General features: G+C 42.0%; 1 protein-coding gene across 2 annotated transcripts in view; it reads right to left on the bottom strand.

The window, feature by feature from the left end:
• Positions 1-8322, bottom strand: part of JAM2 (junctional adhesion molecule 2) — a 36153-nt gene extending 27831 nt beyond the window's left edge. For both annotated transcript variants that reach the window (XM_081327404.1, XM_081327403.1), the window contains exon 1: positions 8239-8322. In XM_081327404.1, the coding sequence (XP_081183530.1) occupies positions 8239-8299 (61 nt within the window). In that variant the 5' untranslated portion in view covers positions 8300-8322. The remainder of the gene's footprint in view (positions 1-8238) is intronic.
• Positions 8323-17388: the final 9066 nt, after the last annotated feature.

Genomic DNA, 17388 nt, shown 5'->3' with positions numbered 1-17388 from the left:
AACGGCAAGAGGCTGGAATTACGCCTGCCAAATTTATAGCTACAAAAACAAACAAGACACGAACCAAGAAACAGGAGCTTTAAGGAACACGAACTATCCAAGCGGTTGCCTTCAGCAAACCAGCCCTCCCCACACATTCCCCTTATATAGAGTTCAGGGCGTGGCTTCTCTCTGCCTCCTTCCGAGAAGCCCCATTGCCTTCCTCTGTTTACTCCTAATTGACTGCCTCCTGCGTCGGGCGTCCTTGAACAGGGCCAGCTGTGGGTCATCTTCATCCACGCTGTCAGGCTCACACAGCTGGGTCTCCGTGGTGACCAAGTGGGAGGGGCCTGGCTGAGGGCTATCATCAGCAAGATCTTCAACCCCCTCAGCAAGGTCTTCAACACCCCCCTCCTCCTCCTCTGAGTCGTCCGACCCAACTGCCGAACCCACAGGCTGACCCTGAATCACAACAGCCTATCCCAGTTGTTTGGAAGGACTCAAAGGTGGACAAAAATGTCAATCTAACCCATAACAATAGTTTTATACATATTTATTGTTTTTAGTTCTGTTGTTTGCCACCCACAGTAACTTGTTTGTAACTTGGGCTGCTATACATGTATTTTTAACAAATAAACAAACATTGAGTTATATAAGACATATACACTAGATATGATATTTTAACCTCCTCTATTACATTCGGTATGTAGATTAGTGAGATCTTAGATTCATTTACACACACACACACAAATTTAATTTTGACAAATTAAGAGAAGATTCAAACTTATCTAGACAACATATATGCATTTTTTTAAAAAAATATTTGAAGCAGTCTTATGGCATCCATTTACACATTTATTATTCTGTTTTAATTTAAGATTCTTATGTCAAACCAGCTAAGTCTGGTCCCCCCCCCCATACTACAATAGAGAAAGTATAATAAAATATAGTATAAAAATGCCTACCCATATAAATGTGGTACATTTTGTGAACACTTTTGTTCCTTGTTTCCTTTTTTTCCAAAGAAAAAAATATTTATATAAACCCTTTCACCTTGTTTTATTTGGAAAGATCTTTCATAACTATGGACAAGTTCCAAAATATCTAACCAGAATCACTTACAAAACTGTGACTAGAAAAAAGGAGTTCAATGCTCAATCCTCCGATTAAAATTAGTGGAAAGAATGAAAATAGTTTTAAATTTCAGTGAGCATCACCTACACAAATATCCTCAAAAATTGAGAACTATAGGCTATTTCTTTTAGTAACCAAAAACAATTAGAATATTTCTTGAGAAGCTTTAATGCTATGTCTTCCATGTCTCTTTATAGATATTGTAACAGTTTTAAACAGTTTCCAAAAAATTATTTTGACAAATGTAATGGGTAAATATGTTGATAGTTATTTTTTTTAAACTGAGAATTTTTCTGCCAATACTGTTTTCCTGAAAATAAACAGGAAAATAAGCTAATTGGTTTAGCATTAGAAAAGGATAGATAATGTTATACTGTATATAGTCTAGGACTAAAATGACAAGATTGTTGGAAAGGTTACTAGTTGATAAAACATATATATCAAAGTTTCTTTTCCCAGCATTTCATTCAAAGTGAGTAGATGAATTCTATTGTTCTATGTTTTGGGGGAGTGGGGTTATTGTTTATCCTTGACACGGGGAGATATACTGTATGTCATAGTTTTCTTTTCTGATGAACAGCTAAATAAATCTACACAGATACACACATAGTTTTAAAATACAAGTTTAAAATGCCTAAAAGTATGCATTTTTCATTTTAAGGTGAAGAAGTAGATACATCTTAAGATAGTTTTAGAACAAGTCTCACATAAATTGCATCCAATAATATGTGTGAGAATACTGTATATATGTCTCTGTATACCAGACATGTCAAACACAAGGCCCAGGGGCCAGATCCGGCCTGCGAAGTGGTTTCATGCGGCCCGCGAAGCCATCCTGGAAACAGTGAGGGAACGGCCCCCACTGCCTTGGCCCTGGCCCAGAGACCCTCCTCCTGCCAGAGACCCTCAGATCTGTCCCACTCCTGCCCAGGCCCCCATAGGCACCCTTGATGCGAACGATGTAGAGCTGGCCATGCCCACCCAGTAGGCCATATGCACTTTAGCCACGCCCACCCAGTAGGCCACGCCCACCCAGGCCACACCCACCCGGCCCCCTGAGGGCAACCGCAATGCTGATGCGGCCCTCAATGAAATTGAGTTTGACACCCCTGCTGTATACCATATCTGCATCTACATCTATATCACATGGGTTTGTGCAATGGTTCAAATTCCATTCCAAAAAAGATATTCTGGAACATGTGGGAGCATCAAAGTAGAACAGATCTGAAACTTCTGAAAGGAGTTGTTAAGCAATCCCAGAAAAATATATCGTTCCAAATACTTTGAAGCACCTTTATGGAAGTGAATCCAATGCAGTAGACAGATCATACTCATATCAACACAAACACATACAGTATAAAGATATAAACATATCTAAATATTGGATACATAAATTTGTTCCCGATTATGTCAGGCAGAATGAAATAATTATTTTTATCAGTAGAGTGAATACAAATGCTAAATAGGTCTGTAATTGCTTTCTCACTTTTACTTTGCAAATTACAGTGTTACTATTATCCAAAAAGGACCAGAGTGTAGAATTTTCCTCGTTTATACATGGTATCTTGTGCAAAGGGTAGCATAGCTATTCTATCAACAGAAATTTTACTTTATGAATCAAAAGGCACAAAGACTTTATATAGTATTTAATGATTGCCCTATTTTGTACAGATATCTGTTTCATAACTTATGTTAGGAAAATGCTTTGTACAGATAGATATCTGTTTCAAAACAGATGTTCACAGAATCAAACTACATAAAAATTGTCATGCCTAGTGTGGCTCTTTAGTTCCATAGTCTTTTCTCACGTATTATTGTTTCTATTGCATTTTTTACTAGATAAAATGTGCCTCGGAAGTGTGATTTAATCATCAGACCCGGCATATTTTAAGTAGGATTGATCTAGCACAAACCATGAGTATTTCAGACAAGGATAAGTCAGGGAATGGGGACTTGCAGAAATCCTTGATGAAGAATTTGTCACATCATAGCACAAGCAGACTCCTACTTAAACATACACGCACTTCATAATAAAGACTACAAATGCTTCCACAGAGGCCCAGTGTCCCTTATTTGAACATGTTGTCATCACTCCAGCTGCAGTGCTGTCTTCCAATGCAGCTTGCAGTCTTGAGAACCAAAAAGCATCCAGAAATTATTTCAGCAGCACTTGTTGCTATTCTCTAGAGCAGGGGTCTACAACCTTGACAACTTTAAGACTTGTGGACTTCAGCTCCCAGAATTCCTCAGCCAGCAGAGCTTCAAGGTTGCAGACCCCTGCTCTAGAGTCTAGACATTTTCACCAATGCCAGCAGTGGTGAGCATTTCCAGGTCTTCCCCCACCCTGTTCTTTGGTGATACTACCAAAGCTGCTTGTCTTTTAATCGCAACACATTTAATTTCTGAAAATGAAGTTCTCTTCCCAATGCTTACCAGCTCCCCAAAGTATAAGCCTGCCTTGGCCATGTTTAGAAAGTTAGGGCAGGCTTTTACTTCGAGGTTAGCGTTTTGCTTCTTAAACTGCTAGCAAAATGAGCATATTTTTTTAAAGAAAAAATGAAACTACTTTTTTCAAAACTAAAGAAAGTTCAGAGGAATTCTTGCAGTTATAAAATAGTCAAAAGAAACGTGCAGGTATCCTGATGTTCACTTTGCAATCATTTTATAAAGTGGCAATGTACCTGGATTTATTTTAATACAATTCCAAAGGTATACCTCCATCATGAGATAGTTCCTTCCTATAGGCCTTTACTAAAACCTAAGCAACTGAAAGCCTGCAGAGGACTTATAGATGGACAACAGAACTATGGCACCTGCCTCCTTCTTAGACTGAAATTACAAACAAATAGCAACAAGACATTCTAAAAAATTTTTAAAGAACCAAATCACAGAGAAGACAATTTTCAGGCAACTACACATTTTTGAAACAGTAAATATATAGTAGAACTTTTCGATTTTTATTTAGACTTCTATTAAAACAGAAGAATTACTACATAGACATTATTCAAAAATGGACTTTATGTTACCTTGCCACTTTACAAAATGACAGTAAAGTGAAAGTCAAGACACTTGCACATTTCTTGACTATTTTGTAACTAAGGTAACTGCAAGAATTAAACATGTTTAACTGGTGGAAAACTTGTAATTGCTCTCTGCCCTTCTTTTTCTGTGTGTTTGTACGCCATGATTTCAATCCTTCTAATATGAATAGAATAGAATACAACAGAACAGAACAGAACAGAACAGAATAGAATAGAGCTGGAAGGGACCTTGGAGGTCTTCTAGTCCAGCCCCCTGCTCAAGCAGGAGAACCTATACTGTTTCAGACAGGTGAATGTTTAGTCTCTTCTTAAAAATCTCCAGTGATGGAGTGCCCACAATTTCGGTGGGTAAGCTGTTCCACTAGTTGATTATCCTCACTGTCAGGAAGTTTCTCCTTAATTCCAGGTTGCTTCTCTCTTTGATCAGTTTCCAATCATTGTTGCTCGTCCTTCCCTCTGGTGCTTTGGTGAACAATCTGGCCCCCTCTGCACTGTGGCAGCCCCTCAGATACTGGAATACTGCTATCATGTCTCCCCTATTTCTTCTTTTCTTTAGACTAGCCCAGGGGTAGGCAACCTTGACTCTTTTATGACTCGTGGACTTCAACTCCCAGAATTCCTGAGCCAACATGGCTCAGCTTGGAAACCTCTCCATTTCTCCTCAGCATGGCTGGCTCAGGAATTCTGGGAGTTGAAGTCCACGAGTCATAAAAGAGCCAAGGTTGCCTACCCCTGGACTAGCCAAACCCAAGTCCGGTAGCCATTCTTCGTATGTTTTAGTCTCCAGGCCTTTGATCATCTTAGTTGGTACCTCTCACATAATCACATCAATGTTAAGCAGACAAAGTGTAATATATAATTTTAGCATGGTTATAACATATCATATATGCTACAGTTTAGCATGGAACTATGAACCAGCATATTTCATTGTAAACTATTTTGACAGCTGTGCATTCCAGCTTCACTTATCTATGATCAACACATTGCTTGGGTGTGGTGATTTCTATTCTATTATTGTGATTTTTTTTTAGTTTTCAGCAGTTATATCCATTTTTTATGAACATCAAAATACTACAAACCAATATTTTGAAACATCTGATGTAATTTGTTTCTAGGAGAATTCTGTGACTATTTAACCAGACTTGCTCAGAAATTTACAGTGGGTTTTACAACAACATTTTCAATGATATCCACACCCACACTTAAAAAAATTACCAAATGTAAACTAAACAAAGTTAATTTTACATGTATCTATGACTAGCAGATATTTCATATAAAGTACAAAAGGACCATCTTGTGCTCATGTCTCCAACATCTTTACAAACAACATAGACGAAGAAGTACAGATAAAGCTTATCAAGTTTGCACACACTTCACATTGAAAGGAACAACATTTAAAACAATAAGTAGAACAGAGCCAAAACGAACAAAATGAATTTCTACTGGGAAAAGTATAAAATTCTGCATTTTAGTGAGGTATCACATGCATGATATTGGCAGATTTGTTGATTGGTTGTACTGTAGTCCATAAGAAGACAATTAAGGAATTGAGAAAGCACAAACTAAATATTAATTCAGAGCAGCAGCAACAAAATATAAGAATTTCTGCTAATCATTAATAGGATAGGTAACATTCTATTTTGTACTGACTGGCATTATTAAGACACATTCTTGAATAGCAATAATCTACAGTGGAAAAGGGGGCAGTTGAGAGGAAATGGTAAAAACTTTAAAAAATATCTGATGGATCATCACTTGGTTGATGGACAGATCAACAGGTTTAGTGATACCCCACTAAAACGCAGAATTGTATACTTTTCCCAATAGAAATTCATTTTGTTAGTTTTGGCTCTGTTCTACTTATTACTTTAAATGTTGTTCTTTTTAGTGTGATATCTTGTGCAATAAAGGGGGAGGGATAAAAAAGTCCTAAACATTTGGAAAAATCTTCTGATGGTAGGAACCATTCGAAAGTGGGAAAAAAGGCTTGGAAGTGATTGGGTTATCCTGATTACACAGTTTTAAGTAGAGGCTTCTAAGCAAGACTGCAGCCCTACTGAGAATGCAAATCTCTTTAAGCCTATCTGAAAATTTTCCTGTGAATAAACATATATCTTTGCAATGGAGGCAATTAAAACACATGCACATTTGGTATTTGGCTGCCACAATGAGATGGTGCTAATACAATTACAGCATTGGAAAGTATGGAGCCAAAAATTTTGGATTCTGAAAAAAAATTATAATAGTGTATTAAGTCAATCCCATGTTTGCTTTTTCCCCCTTTATTTTATGAATAAGCAAATCATATGGTCGTATTTTGACAGGTTGCTACTCTATGTTAGCTGCACGATCTTGTAGCATCTCTCAGGGACACACAAAAGCAAATGGATACCTGATAGCCAATAATACAAATGACAATTGTACGTACAATCATTTAATTCTAATAAATATGCATGGATTCAGAGCATAAACATGCAACGGACTATATTCCATTTGTACTTCCAAGCCTAAGGCAAGCTAATTAGAAATCCAGCGATCCCATTAAATCCAGCAGACACAATTTATTTGGAAATAAAGGAATTTCTGTCAGAATCCCAAGATATAAATTCCTTTATTTGGGAAGCAGCATTACTACATGCACCAGAAGTTACATTAGAATAAGAAACAGACTGGATCAGGCAACCCAAACCATTTTACTGCCAATTTCTACAAATACTTCCTCACCAATCCATCCCAATGAGTTGGGATCATGGGTAAGAACTATAGGTAAGGGTTCCTCTACCTCACTTTCACTCAGAAACCCATTTTTTTTAAAAATCCCATTTATATCCTGCCCTTCTCCGAAGACTCAGGGCGGCTTACAATCTAAGAAGCACAAATCAATGTGCTTAGCATTTGAAAGGTTTTTATTTCTTAGAAGTGTACCAAACATAAGTCGATTTTTTTTTAAAGCCAGGTGTAACAAATCCTGCTCCCGAATTCTAGGGTCTCCTAACTTCATCGCAAGCCTGCCTAAGAGCTCCTCTCTTAGATAGTTGGCTAACACGGTCAGCCTTTTTTGGGGGGACGGGGGCAGAAGGAGCAAGATCCCCTCTGGCAGCCAAGACAAATCCTGCTGCAGCCTGCCTGGTGAAGAAGGTACCTTGCCAACTTCAAAGCCCGGCGGGAGGATGAAGAAGCCTCATCAACACGTTGAGAAAAAGCTTCGCTCCCAGTTCGACTTCTTTGGGCCAGCCTTAGCAGACACAAACGCCCCACCGAATCGGGCGGCTGGCGGGGGGGGGGGAGAGAAGGAAACCTTTGCAGCTTTCCAGCCAAGCCAAGCCAAGGAACTTTTTTGTTTTGTTTTGTGACGCCTCGGAAAGTGCCCTCGTTTCCACCCCACCCCACCCCCACCCGCCGGCTGCCCGCACACCGTCCGGAGCCCAAACCCGGCCGGCGCAGCTCCCCCCCCCCTCCCGTCGTTGCCGGGAGAAGCGAAGGTCTCTCGGCAGCAACGGCCAAGCTCGCTAATACAGCGTTTTCCAACCTTAGGAACTTGAAGATGCGTGGACTTCAACTCCCAGAATTCCCCAGCCAGCTATGCTGGCTGGGGAATTCTGGGAGTTGAAGTCCACGCATCTTCAAGTTCCTAAGGTTGGAAAACGCTGCGCTAATAATCAAATCAAAGCGAGCCGGGGGTTGGGAGGGAGGGAGCCCTTTTACCCCTTTTCGCCTTCGCAAGCGGCGCTCTCGCCTAGTGGGGAGAGCCGAGGGAGCGGGCTGCGTTTGCTCCTCCGTCCTCCAAAAGGGAGAGGAAAAAAAAACAACAGCCCGGAAAGCCGCGAAGGAATAAACGGCCTCGCCGAGCGCCTCCGCGCCGCCACAAGATGCTCCTCGCCGAAAGGGGCAGATTTCAGGCGGCGTCGAATTTGGCAGCTCTCTCTAAGCCCAGACTCCTCTTCTCCACCATCCCACCCCCAGCCCGGCCAACCCTCGTCCCTCGCAGCCCAGAGCTGACCGCTCGGACGTTGGAAATCAAGTGACACCCCCCTACACCCACCCACACCCCAAGAAGAGAGGGGAGAAGCCGCGGGAGACTTACAGCCGAGGGACCCCAAGTGGGAGAAGAGAAGCCAGCCGATGAGGGGACGGCAGCTCGCCATCTTCCAAAGCAACAGCTGCTTTTTTTTCCCCTCCACACCCCCCCCCACCCCCGAAAGACAAACGAGAAAAGTGGCTGGCGGGTGGCGGCGGCTCCCTCGGACGTGGGGAGGGGAGGGGAGGGGGGAGAGAAAAATAGATGCAGCTGGAAGCCTTGGCTCCAGCTTCCCCGCGGCTCCTCCTTTCCTCCGCTTGCGCACCTCGCGGAGGGGAGGGAATGGGAGCCGGGGGGGGGGGGAGAGCCTTGCTTTAGTAGGCCAGGGTTTGGGAGCGTGTAAGAAAGCGAGAGTGAAGGGAGCGGCGGGCCGGATCCTTGTAAGCCAAGTGGGGCGAGCGGGAACCGGAGGAGCCTCTGAGCTGACCCCCCCCACCCCCTCCACCGCTTTGGGGGAAGCCCCCCCCCAAAAGCAGCGAGGTTGCGTCCAGGTTTTATGCCATTCCAACTGGGGGTTAGGTGGTGGTATGAAGGCGCTATAAAGCATCGGTGTGGAAATGCTCCATGGAAGATGCTGTGCCCAGCTTTGGGTTAAGTTAACCCAGGGGTAGGCAACCTTGGCTCTTTTATGACTTTTGGGCTTCAACTCCCAGAACTCCTGCCTACCCCCTGGGCTAACCCAAAGCTCTGGCTAGCCAGCCTCATTTTAACCTGCCGTGCCAAAAAAGTGCCTTTGTAGGTATAATTGTCGTAATTGTTACTGATATTTCAAATGAAGTTGATTCAACATCTGGTTTTGGTTTTTTGGGTTGGTTTTTTTTTGCATCTGTCATATACATTCCTTGGGCTTCTGCCTTTTTGTGATGTCCTTTTTCATTGTAAAGGTAAAGGTAAAGGTTCCCCCGCACATGCGTGCTAGTCGTTTCCGACTCTAGGGGCCGGTGCTCATCTCCGTTTCAAAGCCGAAGAGCCAGCGCTTGTCCGAGGACGTCTCCGTGGTCATGTGGCCAGCATGACTAGACGCCAAAGGCGCACGGAACGCTGTTACCTTCCCACTGTAGTGGCCCCTATTTTTCTACTTGCATTTTTACGTGCTTTCGAACTGCTAGGTTGGCAGAAGCTGGGACGAGTAACAGGTGCTCACTCTGTTACGCGGCACTCGGGATTCGACCCGCCAAACTGCCGACCTTCCGATCGACAAGATCAGCGTCCTAACCCACTGAGCCACCGCATCCCTTTTCATTGTAACACCAGCCAAATTGTATATTGCTGGCTAGCCTTATCTGTAGCTTTTTGTTCTTCCTCATTGAAGTCAATGGCCAATAAGCAGGAGTAGGGAGGCCCAGCTCTCTGGAGGAGGGTCTAATGCTGGGAAAGGTGGAAGGAAAGAGGAGGAGAGAGAGGTTGACCAACAGGAAAAGTGGGTTGGACTCAGTTACAGGAGTGGTGAGTAATGAGGTTTAAAAAATCAGGTTAGGTGGATGGTTTGTCTTAGAGAAAACCTTGTTGTTAGCTGCGAAGTCGTGTCCGACCCATCACGACCCTATGGACAACAGTTCATCCAGGCCTTCCTGTCCTCTTATCATCTTCTGGAGTCCATTTAAGCTCACACCTACTGCTTCAGGGACTCCATCCAGCCACCTCATTCTCTGTCGTCCCCTTCTTCTCTTGCCCTCAACCTTTCCCAGCATTAGGCTCTTCTCCAGTGAGTCCTTCCGTCTCATTAGGTGGCCAAAGTATTTGAGTTTCAGCTTCCGGATCTGGCCTTCTAAAGAGCAGTCGGGGTTGATCTCCTCTAGGACTGACTGGTTTGATCGCCTTGCAGTCCAAGGGACTCGCAGGAGTCTTCTCCAGCACCATAGTTCAAAGGCTTCAATTCTTTGGCGCTCGGCCTTTCTTATGGTCCAGCTTTCACTGCCATACATTGCAACTGGGAAGACCATTGCCTTGACTATACGCACTTTTGTTGACAGGGTGATGTCTCTGCTTTTTAATAGTCGATCAGTTTAGCTAATCTGTGTACTGATAAAATGAAGGTCAAAGTTTTAATTCCCAGCTTAGACCCCCCTTGGTTTGAAGATGAAAAGTTGTAGCAGATTCCTAATGGCACTCAGACCAAACAGAGCTTTCAGTTACTGGAAGGATTCCAAAGATTTTTCTATAGCAGAGAGAGGGCAGTTATCCGCTGATACTTGGTGTTGCACCAAGCTACATATCCTAGCCTTTTCAACTTGGTTTGGTGTTAAGAATAGGTGTTGACAAAATTGGTATGTTTTGGATTTCAGAGGAAATGATATCCATATCAGAAGAGGCAGTTTGGTCTTAATGGTTAAAACGCCAGGCTGGAAAGCAGAAAACTAGGAGTTGTGATTGCCTTAGGCATGAAGGCCAGTTGGGTAACCTTGTACCAGCATCTCTCTCAGCCCAATTGAAGTCACAGGGTGATTGGTGTGGGGAAGATAGAAGGAGGAAGAAGGCATATCAGGCGTGTTGAGTTATTTATAAAAGTTATTTATAAGGCTATTTATAAATTGAGTTATTTATAAAAAAAATAAGGTGGGATTAAAAAAAATCTATTAAAAAAAACACTTCCAGGGATGGCATGAAACCCAAAGCCAGACTTCTGTTTCTGAGTGGTTATATGCTGGAATAAGATTTTCCTTTTTTCAGTTTAATTTTCAGCATTCCCATCTACCCCTACAATGATTTAACAAGTAGTTGAGGCAAAATACAACCGGGTAGTTCCACTATAGGAGCATATTGGTGTTAAAACAATGCCTGGAATCATATGAGGCAAGAAATGTGCCTTTTTCTTGGAGTCTGTGTACTTTAGATTCCCTGAGTAATGTAGCATTTTGTCAAGCTACAAAGGGACTGGGTTAGATAGACATTAAGGGTGATCTGTGTTCTGGGCTATTTGTCGCTCTGGCAGCCTTAGCAATATGCTGCTGGAGTTTATTGCTGCAATCCTGAGTACATAGTAGGACCAAATTAATTAATCGTGCCTTTCTGGAATGTGCTATTACCAATGTTTGTCCTAATTTATCCAATCTCTGCGTGGTGTCTGCTTGCTCTGAATCTGGCAATGCACCAAATAAGCCAATCAACTTTACCGCTTGTAAGTCCTTAGCAGAATCTTCAGCTGTAGGTAATGCAGTTTGCTGATTAGAGCTCTTCTTTCTCAAAATTGTTGCCGAGCAAACTTTACTACTTAAGTTTATTGCAGTAATTAACCAGCACAAGACTGCTAGTGAAATCCCTGAAATTATCTGGATTCAATATGTTACACTTAGATTTTAAAGTAGTAATGTCCTCTTGGGTAAACTGATCTAAAAATGGGGTAGCTTTCTCTGATCAGAAGTCTTATACTGGCAATATAAGAACGTGATTAGAAAGGGCTTCATTCTGAAAAGCATGCTAGAGACTGTAGATTGCTTAAAAGTTAGCAAAATTCACATGCAGCTTTTTCTGAATGACAGCCATTTGATATGTACCGGTAATAGATGTATCAAAGAGCTGTCTTGGTGGGGCAGCTTCCTCTAGGGCAGAATAACTATCTTTTTGAAGGTCTTATCACCCTCTGTTTACTCAATTATTAAAAATCTGCAAAGTAATCTGACTGATCTGCACATATCTCACCCCTGCCCTTTTTCTTCTTGGGAGTTAAACCCTCAGCAGTATTTCTTTCTCTCTTAGTAGATTTAGTAGGTTCAGCTCTAAATTCCCTGTTAATTCCTTGTTGATTGTTGATATCAGGTGTCTTTATAATGTCTTCTGCTTTATTTCCGTAACTCTTGCATATCAAATACTTTACTCACTATACTTTACAAACGGCTCCTTTAGTAGCCCATAATTTTTGTGCCCATAAAAGTAGAAATTGCTTTTGTGTGTGTATGTAAGTATGTATAATTAAACACTTGTGGGATCAAGACAGTGTCCTCCTTCCTATTTATATCACAGCCAGCTTTTGCCTTTGGACTGTGTGATTTTGGAGTTTTGTATTTTCTCAAGAGTCGAACACCTGCTCTTTCACAGGCAAAAAAGTCCCATCTTTCACTTCTTCCTATGATCTTTAATTCTCATTCTTTCTGCTGGTCTCTTCCAGGCATCAGGAGAACAGCTAAGGATAAGAATCAGGGAGTGTAACAAGCTAAGAAAAATTCCAATTCATTTCTGCCTTCCAACACCTGTGCATTGTATTTGGTGGTATCATGCCACTGGCGTAATAGCCTCAGCTAGAATAAGAGTTTCATATTTTTGGATGCTTTCTTCCAGCATTGCCACTGATGACCTTGGATATGCTAATCCAAAATGTTTGCAAGGCACCAAGTTGCCTAACTAACTAGAGGAACATTTCTTCTTTCTTCCTCTAAACATGCTGGATAACATTGAAATCCTCTAAAAGAGGGCTGAGGCTCATGAGATAGGTGGATGAAGGAGATTAGGAAGTGAAGCCCTATTTCAGATAAAGGATGAAATCCAAGTAATGGTTCTTGTTACTTTTTTGCCTGCCAAACAAGTTTTTTTTGCCTGGCAGTGAGTTTCATAAATCATTTGATTATGTCTGTTTATTTTGGTTATCTAGTGCTCTGACCACCACCCCTCCCCTAAATGGGTGAGTTGGGTCAGGATTGATTGGTGATTACCTCTGTGAATTTATGTACCCGTGATGTAATCGCAAGAAGCATTTTGCACCAATTGATTATATGCATGGTGGGTTAAAACCTTTTGGACATGAGAACAGTAGTGGCAGGCAAAAAAGTAACAAGAACCCACATAGCTGCTCAGTTTCATCTGTTTTAACCATATCACTCTCAACTTTTCTGTTTGTGCTGAAGATAATTGTATTTGTCAGTGCATGCATGAGTAAAACATGAATTACTTTGCTCCTTTGTTCATTTTAATATTGTAGCAAAATTTTGTTACCTTGTTTGTTTTATCTAGTTTTTTCCATTTAAAATGTCAATAAAATCATGAACAAAAATAATCAATTCATGACATAAGTTTCCTATTCATGTAAGCCACATTAGAAAATATTTTGTTTGAATAACCTGAAATTTATTATTTATCTATCAAATTTAGAGATCACGCATTTCACTCAAAAAGCAATTCTGTGTCATGTACAATAGAATTAAAATACATTTATTAAAATAAAGACAAATTGCAAAATGGAAGGCATATTAGGTATTATAGAATGTGTATAAAAAAGAAAAGAAAATATATACAACATGTTCTCCACCAAAACAAACATACTCAGATGGGCTCCAGCTAAATTTAGTTCCAGTTGAATACAGGCCAGTTGAGTATAGCAAATGAATGCAAGGTCAGCAAACCATGTAGAATTATTTTGATTATTGTTTTCAACATTTATCTTTTAAGTTCCGTATGACTTGATTTTTAGGCCTACATTTATTTTACAGCAGTCTACAATATATACCAGGGGTGTCAAACTCAATTTCATTGAGGGCCGCATGAGCATTGCGGTTGCCCTCAGGGGGCCAGGTGGGTGTGGCCAGGGTGGGCGTGGCCTACTGGGTGGGCATGGCTAGAATGCGTATGGCCTACTGGGTGGGCGTGGCCAGCTCTACATCGTTCGCATCAAGGGTTCCTATGGGGGCCTGGGCAGGAGTGGGAGAGATCTGAGGGTCTCTGGCAGGAGGAGGGTCTCTGGGCCAGGGCCAAGGCAGTGGGGGCCGTTTCCTCACTGTTTCCAGGATGGCTTCACGGGCCGCATGAAACCACTTCGCGGGCCGGATCCGGCCCCCGGGCCTTGTGTTTGACATGTCTGATATATACAATACATGATTTCTGCCTTTAGTGTGATATACACCAGGGCTTTTCAACCTTTTCACCCATTGTACCACTTTTAGGATATGGCAACCTCCGAGTACCACCAGTCACCTAGCAAGGTGTCACAAACATTTATTATTTATTTATTTATTTTAATTCCATTTATATCCCGCCCTTCTCCGAAGACTCAGGGCGGCTTACATGATGACCCCCCCAAAAGGAAAAAAGTGATGAAGTACAGGTAGTCCTTGACTTAATGAGCTGCATGCGTTTTAATGAGCAAGAGAGTTATCTCGCTAAAGGAACGAGATTCACTCTACGAGTTTTTGACTTACGAGTGGAATGGGCAGGGTCCATTACACTCGTAATTTGAGGACTACTTGTAAAGCTCTGGCTCGGTGAAAGGAAGATTCCTGGGGAAATCGGGGGCATCAAATGTTGACCCAGAAACACTTCCACAGCCATGAAAACAGACCCTTTTCTCTGCCTTGGTTCATGGGGCTCCCCCTGCCGCTACTGCTGCCTGTCCTCACCCCCATGTTGGCCACCAGCGACCAGGACTGACTCTTGGAGCGAATCTCTGAGGGACCAGGCACAGTCCCAAAGCAGCAGTGCTGCCGCCGCCTTGGTCACTCGGGCTCCGGAGGAAGCCTCTGTGTCATCAGAGGTGGAGGAGGACAAGGGGCAGAAGACATGCCGGCTCCAAACAAGCACCCTCTCAAAAGCCGTGGCAATGGCGTCCATCAGCTGATGCTGCTCATGTGATCTGTGCCTCAGAAGCTCCCTAAAGTGGTTTCTTCTCTCCCCCACCGCTTCGTAAAGGGCTTTCGACTGGAGCCGGAGCTGTGCATGAGTTCCGGCACCATTTTTTTTTTACAAAAAAAAGCACTGATTGAGACACTTTTGTAGTTTCCACGTTTCTTGCTTTCCTTATTTTTATACAGCAGCTCTTGAGAACATCCCAGAAGTCATCAGGCCTCTCCTCTCTGGATCAGATGTCTTCCAAGATGTCTTGTAAGGTCTACCGGCATTTGGATCTAGTGCTTTATGGAACTCAGCAGGAATGCCATCCTTTCCTGCTGTACTCTAATTTAGAAGACCACAAACTGAAGAACACCCTGATGGCACGAATATCTGCTCAGCTGTCTTCTGCTACCATTCATTCTGCATTTCTTGTGGTTCCATCTGTACTTTCGATTGCAGGTGCTTAAACTTGTCTTTCTTTGAAACAGATGATGGGTTGCTCTGCCAGTCTGCGTAGGCCTTGTTCTTGGCCCAGAGGGATGTTGAAGTGGTTTTGTAGTTTTCATTAAACCAATCTTGTTGCCCTTGGTTTTCAGTTCAAGTACAGTTGTTGAAGTCTATTTGATGACATCTTTAAACTCTGCCCACTTTTCAAAACAGATTCCCACAAGGGTTAAATTTCCTGAGAGTTCCTTATTGAGTGTATTAAACTTGGTCTAAATCTTGTAGCTGGCCAATGTCGAATGACTTTTTGACAGTACTTGGTGGCTTTCAGTAGAAAGGGGCTATGTGTAAGGTTGAGGACCACTGTGCAGTGTTATTTCCACCAGTGTACAGTTAACCCTCAACTCATAACCATTTATTTATTTACAATGGTACTAAACAAAAGTGACTTATGACCACTTTCCACATTATGACCATTGCAGCATTCCTTTGGTCATGAGATCAAAATTCAGACGCTTGGCAACTGGCATGTATTTATGATGGTTGCAGTATCGGGGTCATGTGATCACCTTTTGTGACTTCTGATAAAGTCAAGATGGAAGCTAAATTTACTTTATAATGCTATTATTAACTTAACATGCAGCGATTTACTTAACAACTTTGGCAAGAAAGGTTGTAAAATGGGGTGAAATTCACTCAACAACAGTCTAAGGTCCATTATGGTTGTGATTTGAGGACAACCAATACTGTGCAAATGAGGCTTTAAAATTGAACTCTTTTAGGCACAGAGACCAACTGGAAAGCCAAAGGTGATGTCATAAAATCAGCACTGTGTACTCTGATTAGTTACATCAAACAATCGAACAGACATATCCTGAAACTAGCTCTAATGTCCTAATAAAAATATGTTTATTAACCAAATGCGTGAAAATACATATTGCCAGTGATTAGACCAGGGGTGTCAAACTCAATTTCCTTGAGGGCCGCATCAGCATTGCAGTTGCCCTCAGGGGGCCGGGTGGGTATGGCCTACTGGGTAGGCGTGGCTAGAGTGCGTATGGCCTACTGGGTGGGCATGGCCAGCTCTACATCGTTCACATCAAGGGTGCCTATGGGGGCTTGGGCAGGAGTGGGACAGATCTGAGGGTCTCTGGCAGAAGGAGATGGGACCGGGGCAAGTGCCAAGGCAGTGGGGGCCGTTCCCTCACTGTTTCCAGGATGGCTTTGCGGGCCACATGAAACCACTTCGCGGGCCGGATCCGGCCCCCGGGCCTTGTGTTTGACATGTCTGGATTAGACTCTGAATATTTTAAGATACCTTGTTTGTACTCAATGAATGACATATAAATATAATGTTTATATTTAGTCTAATTATACTAGGTCAACAGCTGTACCCAAAAAACCTCTACTACACAAACAAAAACAAACCCTCAATCTAATTAACCAAAAAATATGAAAAATATGTATATAATCTGATAATTTACTAAAGTAACTAAACTTTTTTTTGTAAAAATCATTTAGTTTAAGGATGTAATCTCATGCTATCCTTATTAACATTCCATAGATGACTCAGTTTTTATAACATATACGGTAATCAGTTCATACGGCAAGAGATCAGAGGCAGTACCAAGGGAAGTACAACATTCTAATAACATAATCAATATATGTCCAAAAGTCATCAACCAAGTTATTCTAAGAAAATATCTAGAAAAAATTTCCAGGTGAAGTTTTTTTCTGGATACTCTAAGTTAAGTTTCCCCCCACTGCTTTTGGAATCTCCCATCTAACACCAGCCACTCTTCAAGGATTGTCCCACCAAAAGGGCTGTGACAGGTGAGAAAAAGGAATGAGCTGCTGATTCTTGTCTGATCCTTTTCTATGCCCATTTTTTTTATTTTTATCAATTCATATTTGCTTCACATCCCTTGTTCCCTTTATCTCCCCCCCTTTTAGTTCCTATGATTGAGATTTTGACTAAAATGTTTATGTAGTCTATCTCAATAATACATGCTTTATCTCATAAGTTTAAATGTCAGTGACCTGCACAGATTTATACTGCTTTTATGGAAAGTGAAAACTGTGGGTAAGAACACTCACATATTTTGTGGTGGGACTGCATGACCTTGCCCTTTGGCTATGTGTTTTCTTGTACCATCAGCATGTCTTGTACCATTAGAT

This window comes from Vipera berus, assembly GCF_964194415.1.
Source record: "Vipera berus genome assembly, chromosome: 4".
NCBI lineage: Eukaryota > Metazoa > Chordata > Lepidosauria > Squamata > Viperidae > Vipera > Vipera berus.
This window is presented reverse-complemented; position numbering and strand designations above follow the sequence as displayed.